Here is a 16,487-nt window from a genome sequence, read left to right as displayed (position 1 = left end):
AGTGAGTTGTCTCTTCGCACCAGGTGGCCAAAGTATTGGCGCTTCAGCTTCTGCATGAGTCCCTCCAGTGAGTATTCAGGACTACTTTCCTTCAGGACTAACTGGTTAACCTCCTTGTTTGCCTCCTATTTCTTCTTAATCAATTACCTCTGTCGGCCTGCTTGTGATCGCATCCTTGGTGGAGCTGGCCTGTTATGTGTTCTGCACTACCTTTGACTGTGTCAATATTTTCATGTTGAATCAGCAGGAAACTTAAACCTTTACCAAAATATTCATGTGATTTGCTACTACGCATTAATTGAATTATCAAATAATTCATGAGCTTTCCTTACTTTTGTTTGAAATGTATCGCCTCTTGTGAATGAATTCTGCTGTTGGCGTGATATGAAAATTTCGCTGTAATTTGGGCCTTTCATCAGCATTTCTTCCGTGGTGTTTCAGACAGTAAAGAATCCGCCTGCAATGCAGGAGACCTGGGTTCAGTCTCTGGGTTGGAAAGATCCCCTGGAGAAGGGAATGGCAACCCATTGCACTATTCTTGCCTGGAGAATTCCATGGACAGAGGAGGCTGGCAGGCTATGGTGCATAGGGTCACAAAAAGTTGGATATGATTGAGTGAGTAATATTTTCACTTTCAGGAATGGCTTCTAGCTTATTTTTGCATGTTTATTTCACATCTTATCACTTGTTTTCCTTTGAACTTTTTACTTTGCATTGGGGTAGAGCTGACTAACCAGGCTGTGATTGTTTCAGGTGGGCAGTGACATGACTCAGTCAGACACATCTACGAGTCCCTTCTGCCCCAAGCCCTGCTGCCATCCCGGCTTCCACGTAACACTGAGCAGAGTTCCATGAGTCCCTTCTCCCCCAAGCCCCGCTCCCATCCCGGCTTCCACGTAGCACTGCGCAGAGTTCCATGTGGTATACAGTAGGCCCTCGCTGGTCGTCCGTCTTAAATATAGCAGTGTGTGCACAGCCTTTCCAGACTCCCTAGCGATCGGCTCCCCCGTCCTTCCCCCCAGCAACCGTAAGTTCGCTCTCTGAGTCTCTGAGCCTCTTTCTGTCCCGTAAGTTCATTTGTACCATTTCTTTTTCGATCCCACATGTAAGGCACGCCGCTCATTATTTCTCCGTCCCTGTCTGACTGACTTCACTCGGTGTGACACTCCCAGGTCCATCTATGGACCTGCTGCCAATGCCGTTTCGTTCTTCTCAGTGACCGAGTAAGATTCCGTCGTGTGTGTCTGTGCTTCTCGTCCCTCGCTCTGCCAGCGGACATCGAGGTGCTTCCGTGTCCCAGCTGTTGTAAACAGCGCTGCCGCGGGCACTGGGGAGCGTGCGCCCTTTCACATCGTGGTTTTCTCTGACACATGCCCAGGAGTGGGACTGCAAGGTCATTTGGTAGCTCTGTGTTTACTTTCTTAAGGAGCTTCCATACTGCTCTCCGTAGTGGCTGTACCAATTTACATCCCCACCAACAGTGTAGGAGGGCACATTTTATCACTTTTGATGAGAAGTCTTTCTTAGTTCTTTAAGAAATAGGTGTGAAAAGGACAGAAGAAGCTTTGCTGCTGTCTGCTCAGCCCAGGTCCTGTGCCCTCTCCTGCCTGCTCAGCCCAGGTCCTGGGCCCTCTCCTGCCTGCTCAGCCCAGGTCCTGGGCTCTCCATCTCCTCTGGCTGCGCCGGGCCTCTGACGCGGCGGGGGCGTTTCCCCAGCTGCTGGGAGCGGGGCTGCCCTCCAGCCGCGGCGCACGGGCTTCTCGTTGCCGCGGCCTCTCTGACTGCAGTTCTTGGCTCTCGGGCGCGGCCGCGGTAGTTGTGGCGCACAGGGTTAGTTGTGGAATCTTCTCAGGCCAGGGATTGGATCCACGTGCCCTGCACAGGCGGGCGAATTCTTAACTACTGGGCCCCCACGGAGCCCTGTCTCAGTTTTTCACCTGGAATGTTTAAAAACATATCTCCAAACACTTTTGGGCTTCCCTGGTGGCTCAGACAGTAAAGAATCCTCCTGTAATGCGCAAGACCTGGGTTTGATCCCTGGGTCAGGAAGATCCCCTGGAGGAGGGCATGGCAACCCACTCCAGTATTCTGGCCTAGAGAATCCCAAGGACAGAGGAGCCTGGCGGGCTACGGTCCAGGGGGCCGCAAAGAGTTGGACCAGACTGAGTGACTGAGCTGGCAAGCTGCAGTTCAGAAAGCAAATCTGTCCTTTAACAACGAACTTGTCCTTTAACAACAAACTTGTCCTTTTGAGTGCATTTGGTACATTGCGTGTGTTCAGATTTCTCTCCTGAATTTTTGAAGATCTATTTAAGAGGACTTAAAACATCAAATCCATGCTGCGAGTCTTCCACAGCCTTCTATCGGCAAACCATAGCAAACCGTCGTTACTTTTAGATTCTTTGGCGAAAAACGTGAGCTATTATGGAAGACGCTGCAGCAAGTTAAGAGGGAACTGCCCGCAGGGATTCTGGCAGCTGCACACCGCCTGGCGCTCTGCGTGTGCACCTGTGGTCCTGAAGGTGGGCGCACACCATTGCCTTAACTGCGCGATGCTGCGGCCACCAGAGCTGCTCACGGGCTGGCTGCGGGCATCCATGTCTTTCCCTTTGTTGAGTAAAGTCACAGGTGGATTGTTTCCTGTCGGTGGAAATGTTCACACTGCTTGTTAAGTTTCCTGTGGCAGTGGCAATGGACAGTCGGGGCTCACCATTCCCAAACAGCGTCGACAGCCCCGGAGACATATTTGTGCCTGGTTTATCCCACGTATCGGTTTATTCTGTGCATGTTCTTATTTATTTTGGTCAAATTTTCATGAACTGTTTTGGATAAATGAGTCACATGTGCTTTTACATTTTGACATAGTGTTGAGGGCTCGTGCAAAAACGAATACAGTTCAGAATCTGGTTCTGAAGTGTCCTTAAGAAAAGCTATACATAGACCTATGCACACCCCACTCTCTCTCTTCACCCACTCACGGATGCTTAGGTTTCGTATTTTGTCTGTTATGAAAATGCTGCAGTGAACGCTGGTGTCCTGTGTCTTTTCTAATTGTGTCTTTGTCTTCTTTGGGTTAATACCCGGAAGTGACATTGCTGGGTCACATGACTGGCCTATTTTTAATTTCTGGAGGAGCCTTCCTCCTCTCCTCCGCAGTGGCTGCTCCAGTTGACCTTCCTGGCTGGCAGTGCGCCAGGCTTCCCTACTCTCCGCATCCTCGCCAGTGCTGGTTATCTGTTGTCTTTATAATTGTGGTCCTTCTGATAGGGGTGAGGTGGTATCTCTCAGACCTGTTCTGGGGAGGTGTCTTCTCTGGGTTGGCGTGTGCTCTTTGCATCACCTTGGATTTCCCGGGCATTTAGTCCCGGCTCCTTCTTAGCAGCCCATTGTCTCAGCCCCTGGCACTGCCCCGGAAGGGCAGCTCAGATGTGGCACGTGCTGTGTCTGTTTCCTGTGGCTTCCAAACCAGAGAATCGGTCGAGTCAGTGGCCTCCGCAGGCCAGACAGACGGCCGTCCCTCCAGCTGAAGTTCGTCCTTTGTTAATTATCAGTTGACACTGTTGTTATTATTATTATTTTTTGCCATACAGATTTTTCTTTTTATATGTTTATTTTTCTTTTATGCCACATTTATCTATCTTTTCGTGAGCTGCTGAATTTTGTGTCGTGGTTAGAAACAACTATCCCATCTCAGTATCATTTTAAAAGTTCCTCTTTTGGTCATTTGTGTTTTAATCTTTTATTGGAGTCTTTTTTTCTGTATGCAGTTTATTTTTAGAGGAAGAGATGAAGTTGGGTGTCCCTGGTGGTTCAGCAGTGAAGAGTCTGCCTGCGATGCAGAAGACACAGGAGGCCCAGGCTCCATCCCCGGGTCGGGAAGACCCCCTGGAGGAGGGCATGGCACCCACTCCAGGACTCTTGCCTGGAGACTCCCGTGGATGGAGGAACTTGGTGGGCTGCAGTCCGCAGGGTCGCAGAGAATCAGACGCGACTGAGTGACTGAGCTTGAGAGGTGAAGTAAAGGCGCAGTTCCGACTTTCAGCGCCCTCCATGGCTGCTCTAGGTATTTGGCTGCGCTGGGCTTTGTTGCTGCACACGGGCTCTTCTCTAGCTGCCGTGCGTGAGCTTCTCACTGTGGAGCTTGGGCTTTAGGTGCCCGGACTCAGTACTTGTGGTGCCGGGGCTCAGTACTTGCAGCTCCGGGGCTCAGTACTTGTGGCTCCTGGGGTCAGTACTTGCGGCTCTGGGGTTCAGTACTTGCGGCTCTGGGGCTTAGTACTTGTGGCTCTGGGGCTCAGTACTTGCGGCTCTGGGGCTCAGTACTTGCGGCTCGTGGGCTCAGTACTTGCAGCTCCGGGGCTCAGTACTTGCGGCTGGTGGGCTCTAGAGCGCAGGCTCAGTAGCTGCGCCGCTCGGGCTTCGTCGCCGCGCGGCACGCGTGGTCTTCCTGGGCTGGGGATGGACGCAGCATCTCCTGCGCTGGCAAGTGTACTCTTTGCCGCCCGGGAAGGCCCTCCCTGCATGGTTGCTTTAATATCCGTCTGTGGAATAATGTATTTGTGAACAAATTGAATATGCTATCTTATGTGTGTAGAAAATTCTCACACGTTTCGACCTTTCTCTGGTGGTTCTGTTCTTTTATTTGTTGGATTTTTACACGTGTTCCAAGCTGTTCGAATGCTCATAGCTTAATAATAGGTTTGCTATCTGGTTCCATTTCTTTTTGGGCAGTGGACTCTTTCTGAAGCTGTTGCTTCTCTCGATTTCTTTTTGGCTGTGCTGGGGTTTGCGGCTGCACGTGGGCTGTCTCCAGCGGGTGCTGGGGCTGCTCGCTGCGGGGCCTGCTCTCATTGCTGAGCGTGGGCTCTAGGCACTCAGGCCACAGCAGTTGTGGCAAGAGGGCGCAGTAGTTGCGTGGCTGGGGCGTGGCTGCCCCGCGGCGCGTGGAATCTTTGCAGACCAGGGATCGAACGTGTGTCCCCTGCTTTGGCAGGAGGATTCTCACCACTGGATCACCAGGGAAGTCCTGGTCCCCTTTCTGTTCAGCCGTTTCTTAGCTATTTTTACGTGTATCTTTTTTTCCCCCTGTATAAATGTGACAGTCAGCATAGCTACTTAAAATATCTTCTTAGTATATTTATTCAGATCCAATATATAGATTAATTTAGGAAGAATGACTTGCTTCAAATAGTAACACTTCCTGCTCCCTGCAGCAAGGTGTAAAGTGTGGCTGGGAGCTGCAGCAGCCGGGGTTGTGGCAGGACAGCCATTTAGAAAGTTTCCTCCCCTCTTTGACCGAGTATTAGCTGAAAGAAGGACAGCTGAAACTGTAACCAGAGGGGCATTAGGCTTCCAGAAAAATCACAAGGAAAAACATCGCAAGGAATGGTAGTAGCTGTCGGATGGGACCCCAATGGGAAGAGTGGAGAGATTCAACCAGTTACTGGGCAAGTTGGAAATACAGTTCTCCTCCCAGGAGATGTGAGTTTGACCCATGGGTCGGGAAGATCCCCTGGAGGAGGGCATGGCAACTCACTCCAGTCTTCTTGCCTGGAGAACCCCATCGACAGAGAAGCCTGGTGGGTTACAGTCCATAGAGTTGCAAAGAGTCGGACAGAACTGAAGCAAACGCGCACAAGAGATGAGGTGAGGATACAATTTACTTAGCATATAGCCCAGGAAGCAGTTATAGACAGCAATAGAGGTGGTGGCATTCTTGATGAGCATGTTGACTGAAATAAGTCACTGTTGAAATGGCATCACATGAAGCTGCCCATTCCACTGAAGCTGTGAAGTCTCATCACGTAAATAATTTCCATGTTTTTCTTTTATAATAAACCAACAATATCCACACTAATGCTATCCAGCGTCTCTAAAATTTAGTTTCACTGTACTGGTATAAACATTTCGAAATAAAAATGTATAAATGAAAAAACCTTCCTATTAAAACAAGAACTATCCATCCTTTATTCCTGACTCTTTTTATGGGTCTCTATATTACAACTTTCTTTACATAGATTTTTAAAGACTTTTATTGAAATACAAGTTCACGGAGAAGAGTGTTACCATGCTTCCTGTGAAGGTTTTTTTACGTTCATGCCCATAACCTGCAAGGCAAGTTTTTCAAAGGTGGGATACTAAGTATAGTTGAGGCTTAGAGGCAACATCCGTTTATCGATGACCCTGTAGCCGAATGCAAAGGTTCTCCCCTGTTCCAGCCATGCAGCGCACACTTGACTGTGTGTAATATTGAGTACCCATCTTTGGCAGCTTGACAGATTTTCACAGACTGAACATGCATGTAACCGGTGTGCCCAGATTTAGAAAGAGAGCGTCCCCAGGCCCCAGGAGCTCTCCCCTGTCCTCTTTTCAAGCACTTTCCCCCAAGGAGCCCCATCCCAGTCCTTGGTGGCATAGGCCAGTCTGTTCTGCGTGTGTGTTTATGGACTTCACGTGGAATCGGTCCCAGCGTCTGCCTTTCTGTCGATTTCTTCTGCTCAACATCAGTCTGTAAGATTCCCGTTGCTGCCTGGCAGCCCACTCCAGTGTTCTTGCCTGGAGAATCCCAGGGGTGGCGGAGCCTGCTGGGCTGCCGTCTATGGGGTCGCACAGAGTCGGACACGACTGAAACGACTCAGCAGCAGCAGCAGCAGCAGCAGCAGCAGCAGCAGCAGTCTGCCGAGCGACTAAACCACAAGCAATGTTTCTTTTCTATTAATGGACATCAGGACAATCTCCAGTTTTTACTGTTAGAAGTAGTGCTTTTTCGTGCAGATTTTAGAAATGGGTTTTATAGCATTCACGTTTAGGAGTGGAGGAAGTCCTTTCCTTCACTGTGTCTGTTTTGTGTGCGTGGAAAGGCTGCTGGTCTACATTTTACGTCCGCAGCCTTCTGCCTGAGCTCACTTTTCCACCCCCCCAGGTGTGCAACGGGAACACACGGAGACGGTGATGATTTTGCTTTCTCTTTTCCGACTGCTGCTTTGTTTCATTCTTATTAATAATTGTATTTAGAAATGCCCCCAAAGCAAGGAAAGTGATGCCAGCAACAGGGAAATTATAGTAAATGTTGCCAGAAATACCTTCAGAAAAAAGAGATTGCACCTGTGTGTTCCTCGCATCAACAGCGTGCAGTAGTTTTCTGAACTCCTTACTAGAGTGTCCATTAAAGGAGTGTCTTGGGGACTTCCGTGGTGCTCCAGTGGCTAAGACACCATGCTCCCAGTGCAGAGGGGCATGGGTTCGATCCCTGGTTGGGGAACTAGACCCAACATGCTGAAACTGAGGTCATGTGCGCAAACTAAAAGATCCCACTGCTGCAACTAAGACCCAGTGGAGCCACACGAATTTAAAAGAATATTAAAAACATAAAGAAGTATCATGGAGACAGAGTCCTTGAGAGGGGAATGTGTTTATTTAGAGTCCACACCAGGTCCAGACTGGACTGTGGCTGGTGGCGGAGGCACAGGCGAGTCCTGGTGAAGGGCGGTGCTGGGCCAGCTGATGCGGGACTGAGGAGAGGGGGGGCACCTCCTGGGTCTGTGGTCCAGACGTTGGCCTTGTGGGATGGACCAGGTCGGCCAAGTCCAAAGCACGAGGGGCAGTGGACTCCAGGAATCAGGGGCCTGCGGGGACCGCAGTCATGCGGAGACTGGGAAGGAAGTGGCTTCCTCGAGGCAGAGGAGGTGGGGATGCAGAATGGACAGAGGGCACGAAGTGGCCTCCCCTCGCCTGGATCTGGGGAGCAATCTGCTGGGCCTGGAGAGCTGGGCTCCCCGTTCTAGAAAAGATGGATCCAAAACTGCCACTTGCTGATCTTGGATGGGCCACCGGTCACTTCCTAGATTCCTGGGTTCCCGGGAGCCACTTGAGGTCCCTGGACACAGCTTCAGATCTTGCGCTGGCAGCACACGGGGACACAGCAGCTGGACTGGGAGCAGCCACAGGAGCCGCAGCTGGAGCAGGAGCAGGCGGGCACACAGCAGCAGACGGGCTTGCAGCAGCTGGAGCCGCAGCCAGAGCCACAGCCCCCACAGGAGCCGCAGCCCCCTTTGCCGCAGCTGGAGCAGGAGCAGGCGGGCACACAGCAGCAGATGGGCACACAGCAGCTGGAGCCACAGCCAGAGCCACAGCCCCCACAGGAGCCGCAGCCCCCTTTAGACCCCCCACAGGAGCCGCAGCCCCCCTTAGACCCCCCGCAGGAGCCGCAGCCCCCCTTGGAGCCCCCGCAGGAGCCGCAGCCCCCTTTGCCGCAGCTGGAGCAGGAGCAGGCTGGCACACAGCAGCAGACGGGCTTGCAGCAGCTGGAGCCACAGCCTCCACACGAGCCGCAGCCCCCCTTAGACCCCCCGCAGGAGCCGCAGCCCCCCTTGGAGCCCCCACAGCTGGAGCCACAGCCCCCTTTGCCGCAGCTGGAGCAGGAGCAGGCTGGCACACAGCAGCAGACGGGCACACAGCAGCTGGAGCCGCAGCCCCCACAGCTGGAGCCGCAGCCCCCACAGCTGGAGCCGCAGCCTCTGGAACAGCCAGAGCAGCCCATGGTTCTGGTGGGTTGAGGGTGGAGTAGGTCAGAGGAGCAGGTGGAGAGAGAGAAGCGGCTCAGTGTGGGGCCTCCGGGGCCGGGAGCCTCTATATACCTGCCGGGGCAGGTGTGACTTGGGCACATGCTCACTTCCTGGTTCCCATCTGTGCTGTGTCTTGTTTGTGGGCCTGGAATCCATGGGCTTCTGTTGACTTTTCCCAGCAGACACCCTCCTAGGTTTCTAAGTCTGGCTTCTTCCCTGTCTTGTTTGTTTCCTGTAAAAAGGAACAGTCCAGCTTTGTGCTATTTCCAGTTTTCTGTTGACTACATATAACTGGGGGTCCTGGGATCTTTCCCAACATCTATTTTATGTACTGAAAACCTCCCCATTACTTATCTTCAGAATTTTATTTTTTAAAATTAGAGGTTTGTAGTGGAAACAAAAGCAAAAGCAAGCAAGCAGGACTGTATCAAACTAAGAAGCTTCTGCAGCAAAGGAAACCAAACCACCAACAAAGATAAAAGGCAGCCCACGGAGTGGGAGAAAATACTTGATTAGTCATTTGTAAATCATTTGATTAATCCTTTCTGATAAAGGATTAATATCCAAAGTATATAAAGAGCTGATATCACTCAGTAGCGAAAAAATGACCCCCCAAAACGGGCAAACGGTATGCTTAAAAAATGGGCTGAGTATCTGAATAGACTTTCTTTTCCCCTAAGGAAGACGTACAGGTGACCAACAGACACGAAGAGAGGCTCAGCATCCCTAACCATCAGAGAGACGCAAGTCAAGACCGCGAGATATCATCTCACACCTGCGAACAGCTGTTATCAGAAAGACAGCAAACAGCAAGGTGAGCAAGTGGAGAGAAGGGAGCCCGCGCTGTTCGTGGGAATGTAAGTTGGTGCATCCACTGTGGAAAACAGTATGGCGTTTCCTCAAAAAATTAAAAATAGAGCTATTATATGAGCCAGCAATTCTACTTCCGGATGTTTGTCTTAGAGAAACGAAAACATCACCTTGAAATGACATCTGGACCCTGTTTATTGCAGCATTGTTTACGTTAGTGGAGATCCGGAAGCAACCTGCATGCCCATTAGGGGTGAATGGGTAAAGGCGATGTGGAGGGTCATGGGGTACTCTTCAGCTGTAAAGAGAAGGAAAGGTGTCCCGCCGTTTGGGGCGATGTGGATAGACCTAGAGGGTATTGTGGGGGCTGCCCCAGTGGCTCAGCAGTTAAGGCTCTGCCTGCATGGCAGCAGATGCAGGGGACGCAGGTTTGACCCCTGGTCGGGAAGCTTCCCTGGAGAGGGAACTGGCACCCCACTCCAGTATTCTTGCCCGGAGAGTCATGTGGCCAGAGCAGCCTGGCAGGCTACAGTCCACAGGGGCGCAAGAGTCGGACACGACTGAGCGACTAGAGAGAGAGACGTCAGTTATTTCTCAGGAAAAAAGTGAGGTCTTAGTTAAAACTGGAGAAGTCGAGAACCAGGCAAATTACCCACAACCCCACGCTCCGGAGGGTCGCGCGCGCGCGTGTGTGCGCGCCTGTGCGTGTGTGCGCGCGCGTGTGTGTGTGCGCGTGCGTGTGTGTGTGCGCGCGCGCGCGCGCTGGGTCTTCCTTGCTGCACGCGGGCTTTCTCTAGCTGCGCTGAGCAGGGGCTACACTCGCCCGAGGTGCGCGGGCCCCTGACGTGGTGGCTTCCCCTGCCGTCTAGCACGGGCGCTGGCATCGCAGGCTCAGTAGCTGCGGTGCGTGGGTTGGTTGCCTGGCGGCGCGCGGCATCTTCCTGGACCAGGGATAGCCCTGTGCCCCCTGCATCGCCAGGCGGGGTCCTCACCGCTGGGCCTCCAGGGAAGCCCTAGAGCGCCATATTTCGGTTGATCCCATGTGATTTTTTGTAGACAGGCGTGTCCCATGGTTCCTCATTCTCCAAGGTCACCCATGCTTCTTAGTCCTCAGAAGAGACTCTCTTTACGGGTCAAACAGGAGGAACCCCGGCCCTTTTCCTGGTGGCCGTGGCCGCCCCTTTCCAGACCCAGGTCTGGCCTTGAGTCCCTGGGCGCCTTGTGTTCAGTGAATCTGGCTGGTGGCTCCTCAATCTCCCTCTGACCCGCTCTTGCAGACTTCTCCCAGCTCCTCTTCCCTGCCCCCTGACTGCCATATGCTCACACCAGAGAGACTTCCGGGTGACTGGACTCTCCCTTCCCTACACGGCTTCCAGTGGATTTCCTAGGACCACTAGTGGAGGGAGACGCCCTGTGGCCTGGTCTGTGCCAGGCTCAGCATCCTGAGTGACGTTTGCTGAATCACAGCCCGGGTCAGGGGGCTGGCCCCGCAGGTGGTGGAGGGGCAGCCAGTCGTGGGCAGAGCTTGCAGGGTCTAACTAGGCTGTTAGACCCCTGTTTGTAGGAAAGAAGAGATGGATTTAGGATTCAGGAACAGTGGTTGGCAGGTTGTCTGGGTGGTCAGAGTTTGGAAAGGGCATGGCTGGAAGCTCAGTGGCAGCTTACTTCCAAAAACCAGTTGCAGAAGCCCAGAAGGGGAGACCTGGCTTAGCAGAGGCAAGTAGAGAAAATACCTGATTGTCTGAATTCAGCTGGGGCCTAGATGACGCAGCCTGCGATGCTGCTGGCCACACACACTGGTCTTGTCAGGTCTCCCCAGGACGGTCAGAAAGGGAAGAGGAACTAAAGAGACTCTTGATGAGGGTGAAAGAAGAGAGTGAAAAAGCTGGCTTAAAACTCAACATTAAAAAGACCAAGATCATGGCATCCAGTCCCATCACTTCATGGCAAATAGAATGGGAGAAAATGGACAGATTTTATTTTGGGGGCTCCAAAATCACTGCCGATGGTGACTGCAGCCATGAGATTAAAAGACTCTTGCTCCTTGTAAGAAAAGCTATGACAAACCTAGACGATGTACTCAAAAGCGGGGACATCATTTTGCCGACAAAGCTCCGTATGGTCAAGTTATGGTTTTTCCAGCAGTCATGTACACATGTCACAGTTGGACCATAAGGAAGGCTGAGCACTGAAGAATTGGTGCTTTCAAACTGTGCTGTTGGAGAAGACTCTTGAAAGTCCCTTGGACTGCAAGGAGATCCAACCATACAATCCTAAAGGAAATCAGTCCTGAATATTCATTGGAAGGACTGATACTGAAGCTGAAGCTCCAACCCAGGGGAAAAGACCCTGATGCTGGGAAAGATTGAAGACGAAAGGAGAAGGGGGCAGCAGACGACGAGACGGTTGGATGGCATCACTGACCTGATGGACGTGAGTGTGAGCAAACTCCAGGAAATAGTGGAGGACAGGGGAACCTGGTGTGCCGCAGCGCATGGGGTTGCAAAGAGTCAGACGCGGCTCGGCGAGTGAAGAGCAGCAGCAGGACGGTCAGGGTGTCCCACCTGCCCCGCAGCTGGACCCCAGGGGCTCAGGGCCGGGTCTCGACCAGCTCTGCAGGCAAGCTTGGGGGCCCAAGCTCCGTTTACCCCCCACACCCCCCTGCTGTGCTCTTCATCTGCACACCCTACCCCCAGCCCCCCCAGCCTGGGAGACGGTCCTGTCCCCAGTGGAGAGTCTGGTACAGAAAGCAAAGGCCAGAACGGGCAGACACGACTGAAGAGTTTGGAGATAAAGGCTCCGGCCCCGGTGCGCACCCCCGGCCCCCGGCTGCGCGGGCTTCTCTGTGGCTGGACCGGGCCGCTTTCCGGCGCCGACGAGGAGGCAGCTGGACACCGGTGGCTCTCTGAGCAGCACCCCGCGCCTGCAGTATTTCAGCTTAGCGCTTGCCGGTCCGAGGCCCCGGCGAAAACACGCGCAGAGCAGCTGGCAGCAGCCACCGGAGCGTGACTGGGTGCACACTTGCGGGTCCCCAGCCGGGCCTCAGGAGCCTTCCAGGTACACGACTGGCTATGATGGGCTCCGAACTCTGAGTCCCCGCGGTTCAGAAGGCGTCTCTCTCGTCCTCTGATGTGCATGTGAACATACGTGCGCGCGCAGACACACACACGCACACACACCTCTTTCTGAGCTTGAAGAGCAGACGTGAGTGTCTGCGCAGCAGCCTCGCTCCCTTCTCTGCAGAAGGGCTGGTCGTCGCCAGGATTCAGGCGCGTGGGTAGCGTGGGATTTCCCCGTCCGCTTTTTTCTTTTTTTAAAGACTTGAAAATATAAATCCCTTTCAAGCAAATGCGAAACCACTTACAGCAGCTCCAGCGCCACCCTGTGGAGCTTATGCGGAACCACACCGAAGACCAGAGGCAGGTCGCTGTCAGTTCTCTGGTGCTGCGACACGCCTCTCTTTACGGCGCGGCTTCCTGCCGCGGATCGAAAGGGTCATGGTGTTTAGAATTCTTACCCCCAAGTTACGTGATTGCAGCCATGAAATTAAAAGACGCTTACTCCTTGGAAGAAAAGTTATGACCAACCTAGATAGCATATTCAAAAGCAGAGACATTACTTTGTCGACTAAGGTCCGTCTAGTCAAGGCTATGGTTTTTCCTGTGGTCATGTATGGATGTGAGAGTTGGACTGTGAAGAAAGCTGAGCACCGAAGAATTGATGCTTTTGAACTGTGGTGTTGGAAAAGACTGTTGAGAGTCCCTTGGACTGCAAGGAGATCCAACCAGTCCATTCTAAACGAGATCAGCCCTGGGATTTCTTTGGAAGGAATGATGCTAAAGCTGAAACTCCAATACTTTGGCCACCTCATGCAAAGAGTTGACTCACTGGAAAAGACTCTGATGCTGGGAGGGATTGGGGGCAGGAGGAGAAGGGGACGACAGAGGATGAGATGGCTGGATGGCATCACGGACTCGATGGACGTGAGTTTGAGTGAACTGTGGGAGTTGGTGATGGACAGAGAGGCCTGGCGTGCTGTGATTTGTGGGGTCGCAAAGAGTCGGACACGACTGAGTGACTGAACTGAACTGGAGTTACTGAGGAATGGGGCTGGCCCCCGACCCCTCTGCAGCTGGCCTCGGACCTTCACATCCGCCCCTCCTCTGGTGTCCCTGTGACCCCAGTGGCTGCTGGCCTCCGCCCCCTCCCGAACCTGATCAGGGTTGCCCCGCTCCCTGCCACAGTCAAGCTGCCTCGGGCAGGTGGGTGCCCAGTTCTCTCCTGAGCCCCAGTTTCTCGCACAGTGCGTGCTGTGGGCGCTGAGCACTCTGGGTTGCCCGGGGCAGTGGGTTGCTGAATGCTCTGTTGGGATTCAGGAAATCCAAAGGAGACAGAGAGAAGAGGGATGTTGAAATGGTAAATTACCAGAAACAGTAAGAAAAGAATCACGATAAGACCAGGACGTGTGCGGGGAAGGGATACATTTATTGAAAGGAGTTGCAAGGATTCTCAGAATCTGTAGCCCATGACAGAATTAAGCCGGTGAGTTCAGGGGAGACGTCTGAGGGCTGTGGTTGAGGCTTTTCACAGGAAGCTGATGGGAGGTCAGGGGTCAGACCCTCTCAAGGGTGAGATGGGTGTGCTCTTTCTACTATAAACACCCCCGGTCCCACATTCCCGAAACAGCAGCCCAGGGCTGGGATTCAGGGCTTTGAGGTCGGGTACTGATCTCCATCCAGGGCATCTGATACATACTGGGGTGTGTGTTGAAGAATCAGATCTTGCGCTGGCAGCACACGGGGACGCAGCAGCTGGACTGGGAGCAGCCACAAGAGCCGCAGCCCCCTTTGCCGCAGCTGGAGCAGGAGCAGGCTGGCACACAGCAGCAGACGGGCACACAGCAGCTGGAGCCGCAGCCTCCACATGAGCCGCAGCCCCCCTTAGACCCCCCACAGGAGCCACAGCCCCCCTTGGAGCCCCCACAGCTGGAGCCACAGCCCCCTTTGCCACAGCTGGAGCAGGAGCAGGCTGGCACACAGCAGCAGACGGGCACACAGCAGCTGGAGCCGCAGCCTCCACATGAGCCGCAGCCCCCCTTAGACCCCCCACAGGAGCCGCAGCCTCCCTTGGAGCCCCCACAGCAGGAGCCGCAGCCCCCCTTGGAGCCCCCACAGCAGGAGCCGCAGCCCCCTTTGCCGCAGCTGGAGCAGGAGCGGGCTGGCACACAGCAGCAGACGGGCACACAGCAGCTGGAGCCGCAGCCTCCGGAGCAGCCAGAGCAGCCCATGGTTCTGGTGGGTTGAGGGTGGAGTAGGTCAGAGGAGCAGGTGGAGAGAGAGAAGGTGCTCGGTGTGGGGCCTCTGGGGCCGGGAGCCTCTATATACCTGCCAGGGTCAGGTGAGATGCTGGGCACATGGTCCCTTCCTGGTTCCTGTTCACACCACTTTCCAGCAGAAAAATTCTGAGTGTTTAAAACAGATTTAGTCATGAACACATTGTGGTGTTTATAAGAAACCCTCCTGCTGTGTCTTGCGTGTTCCCAGCACACGGCTTCATCACCTGGTGGGCTTGTGTTCCTTGTTTGCAAGAGACAGAGGTTGAGCCTCAGGGCCATACTGGGCATCACCCTGGCACGACGCCTGACCACCTCTGTACTGTGAAGCCTTGACGGTGCTGATAGGGCTCACAAGAGGCGGCCTCAGGGCGTGGAGAGCGCGCCAGGCAGAAGGCCACTGCAGACGGCGGTGGGCAAGATCCTTCCTGTTAATCTCAGGGACTCAGAGCACGTGTCACCTGCAACCCTAGCCACACGGTCCGAGGTCCTGCCTGAGTTGGGTTATTTCACTTTTCCATGGACTTGAGTCCCAGGCCTGGCCATGCTGACCGTGCCTCAAGGGATCTCCTGTATCCAGCCAGCCAGCCAGCCACGGGTCAACCAACTGGGGATTGAAAATATTCTGGAAAAAGTCCAGACGTTTCCAAAAAGCAAAACTTGGATATGCCCTGCTGGCAACAGTGTCCACAGCATTGACGTTGCGTGTACAGCTATTTATGAGGCATTGACTCTGCATTAGGTATCACAGGCGTGTAGAGACAAGTTAGAGTGCAGCGGAGGGCGTGCACGGTCAGATGATAACACTGTGCCGCTTGACGGGCTCCCCTGGGGGCTCAGCAGAAACGCCTCCACCTGCCAGTGCGGGAGGTGTGGGTTACATCCCTGGGTCGGGAACATCCCCCGGAGGAAGAAACTGGAACCCGCTTCAGTATTCTCCCCCGGGAAATCCCCTGGAAAGAGGGGCCTGGCGGGCTAGAGTCCACGGGGTCGCAAAGAGCCGGACTCGCCTTAGTGCCTAAAGAACCACAGAAGAGCGCGGTTTTATGCAGGAGACTTAGGCGTCCTTGGAATTCGGCGCCCACGGGGTCCTGGAACCGGCTTTCTGCCGCTGCGAGGGATGCCTGTCGCCTTCCTGCTTCACTTGCGGACCGGCGGCTCGGTTTCCCTTTGGTAATCAGGGCTGGTCGCTGCAGCCAGCGCAGAGCCTCTCGCTGTGGGAGCTGCGCCGGCGCGAGCGCACGTGGCCAGTGGCCGCCCCGCCCCAGCCCCGTGGCTGACCGCTGGTGCCCTGGCGGCGCACCCGTCCCTCTGGAGCGAAGACCGTGCACCAGCAGGGCCTGAGGTTGCTGGTGCTTCGGCGGGTGCGGCGGCCGCGCCGGCCCTGGTCTCCCCGGTCCTGCGCCCCATGTGGTCTCGCCGCGGTTCACTGCTTTCCCAGCGGCTTCTCTTGGCCCTTCCTCCACGGCCGCCCTCACTGGATGGGGCAGGGACCCGTGTGGGGACCGTGTGTGCTCCCTGGGGGTTTCCGGCTGCTTGAGGCTTTGTCTGTTTTTTATTACCCTTATCTATTTATTTTTGCTCCGCTGGGTCGTCCTTGCTGGTGTGCAAGGGGCTACTGATATTTATATTTTGATATTGATTTTTATTATATTTATTATATTATATATAATTAAATAATAAATATATTCAATATATTCAATTTTATTTAAATATACATTAAATAATAAATACTTATATAAACATAATTATATATAATATATTTATTGGGCTACTGATAT

General features: G+C 53.6%; 1 protein-coding gene and 1 long non-coding RNA gene across 3 annotated transcripts in view; one reads left to right on the top strand and one right to left on the bottom strand.

Moving 5' to 3' along the window:
- LOC108634234 overlaps positions 1-9,413 on the top strand; it is a 65,271-nt gene extending 55,858 nt beyond the window's left edge. The window contains exon 3 of the long non-coding RNA XR_001917498.1: positions 9,245-9,413. This is a non-coding gene — a long non-coding RNA (uncharacterized LOC108634234). The remainder of the gene's footprint in view (positions 1-9,244) is intronic.
- LOC108634232 (keratin, ultra high-sulfur matrix protein) lies at positions 7,395-14,719 on the bottom strand. 2 transcript variants are annotated; one of them, XM_018043298.1, is made up of 3 exons: positions 14,179-14,719; positions 14,136-14,143; positions 7,395-7,940 (listed from the first exon to the last, which is right to left on the bottom strand). In XM_018043298.1, exons 1-3 carry the CDS (start codon positions 14,659-14,661, stop codon positions 7,889-7,891), a joined length of 543 nt encoding a protein of 180 aa, XP_017898787.1. In that variant the 5' UTR covers positions 14,662-14,719; the 3' UTR covers positions 7,395-7,888. The 2 variants fall into 2 exon arrangements, with proteins under 2 accessions (XP_017898787.1, XP_017898788.1); XM_018043299.1 differs by lacking the exons at positions 14,136-14,143; positions 14,179-14,719 and adding an exon at positions 8,172-8,545 and having other exon boundaries at positions 7,395-8,036.

The sequence above is a fragment of the Capra hircus genome, chromosome 29 (genome assembly GCF_001704415.2).
Source record: "Capra hircus breed San Clemente chromosome 29, ASM170441v1, whole genome shotgun sequence".
NCBI lineage: Eukaryota > Metazoa > Chordata > Mammalia > Artiodactyla > Bovidae > Capra > Capra hircus.
The sequence above is the reverse complement of the archived record's forward strand: the minus strand, read 5'-3'. Positions and strand labels throughout refer to the sequence as shown.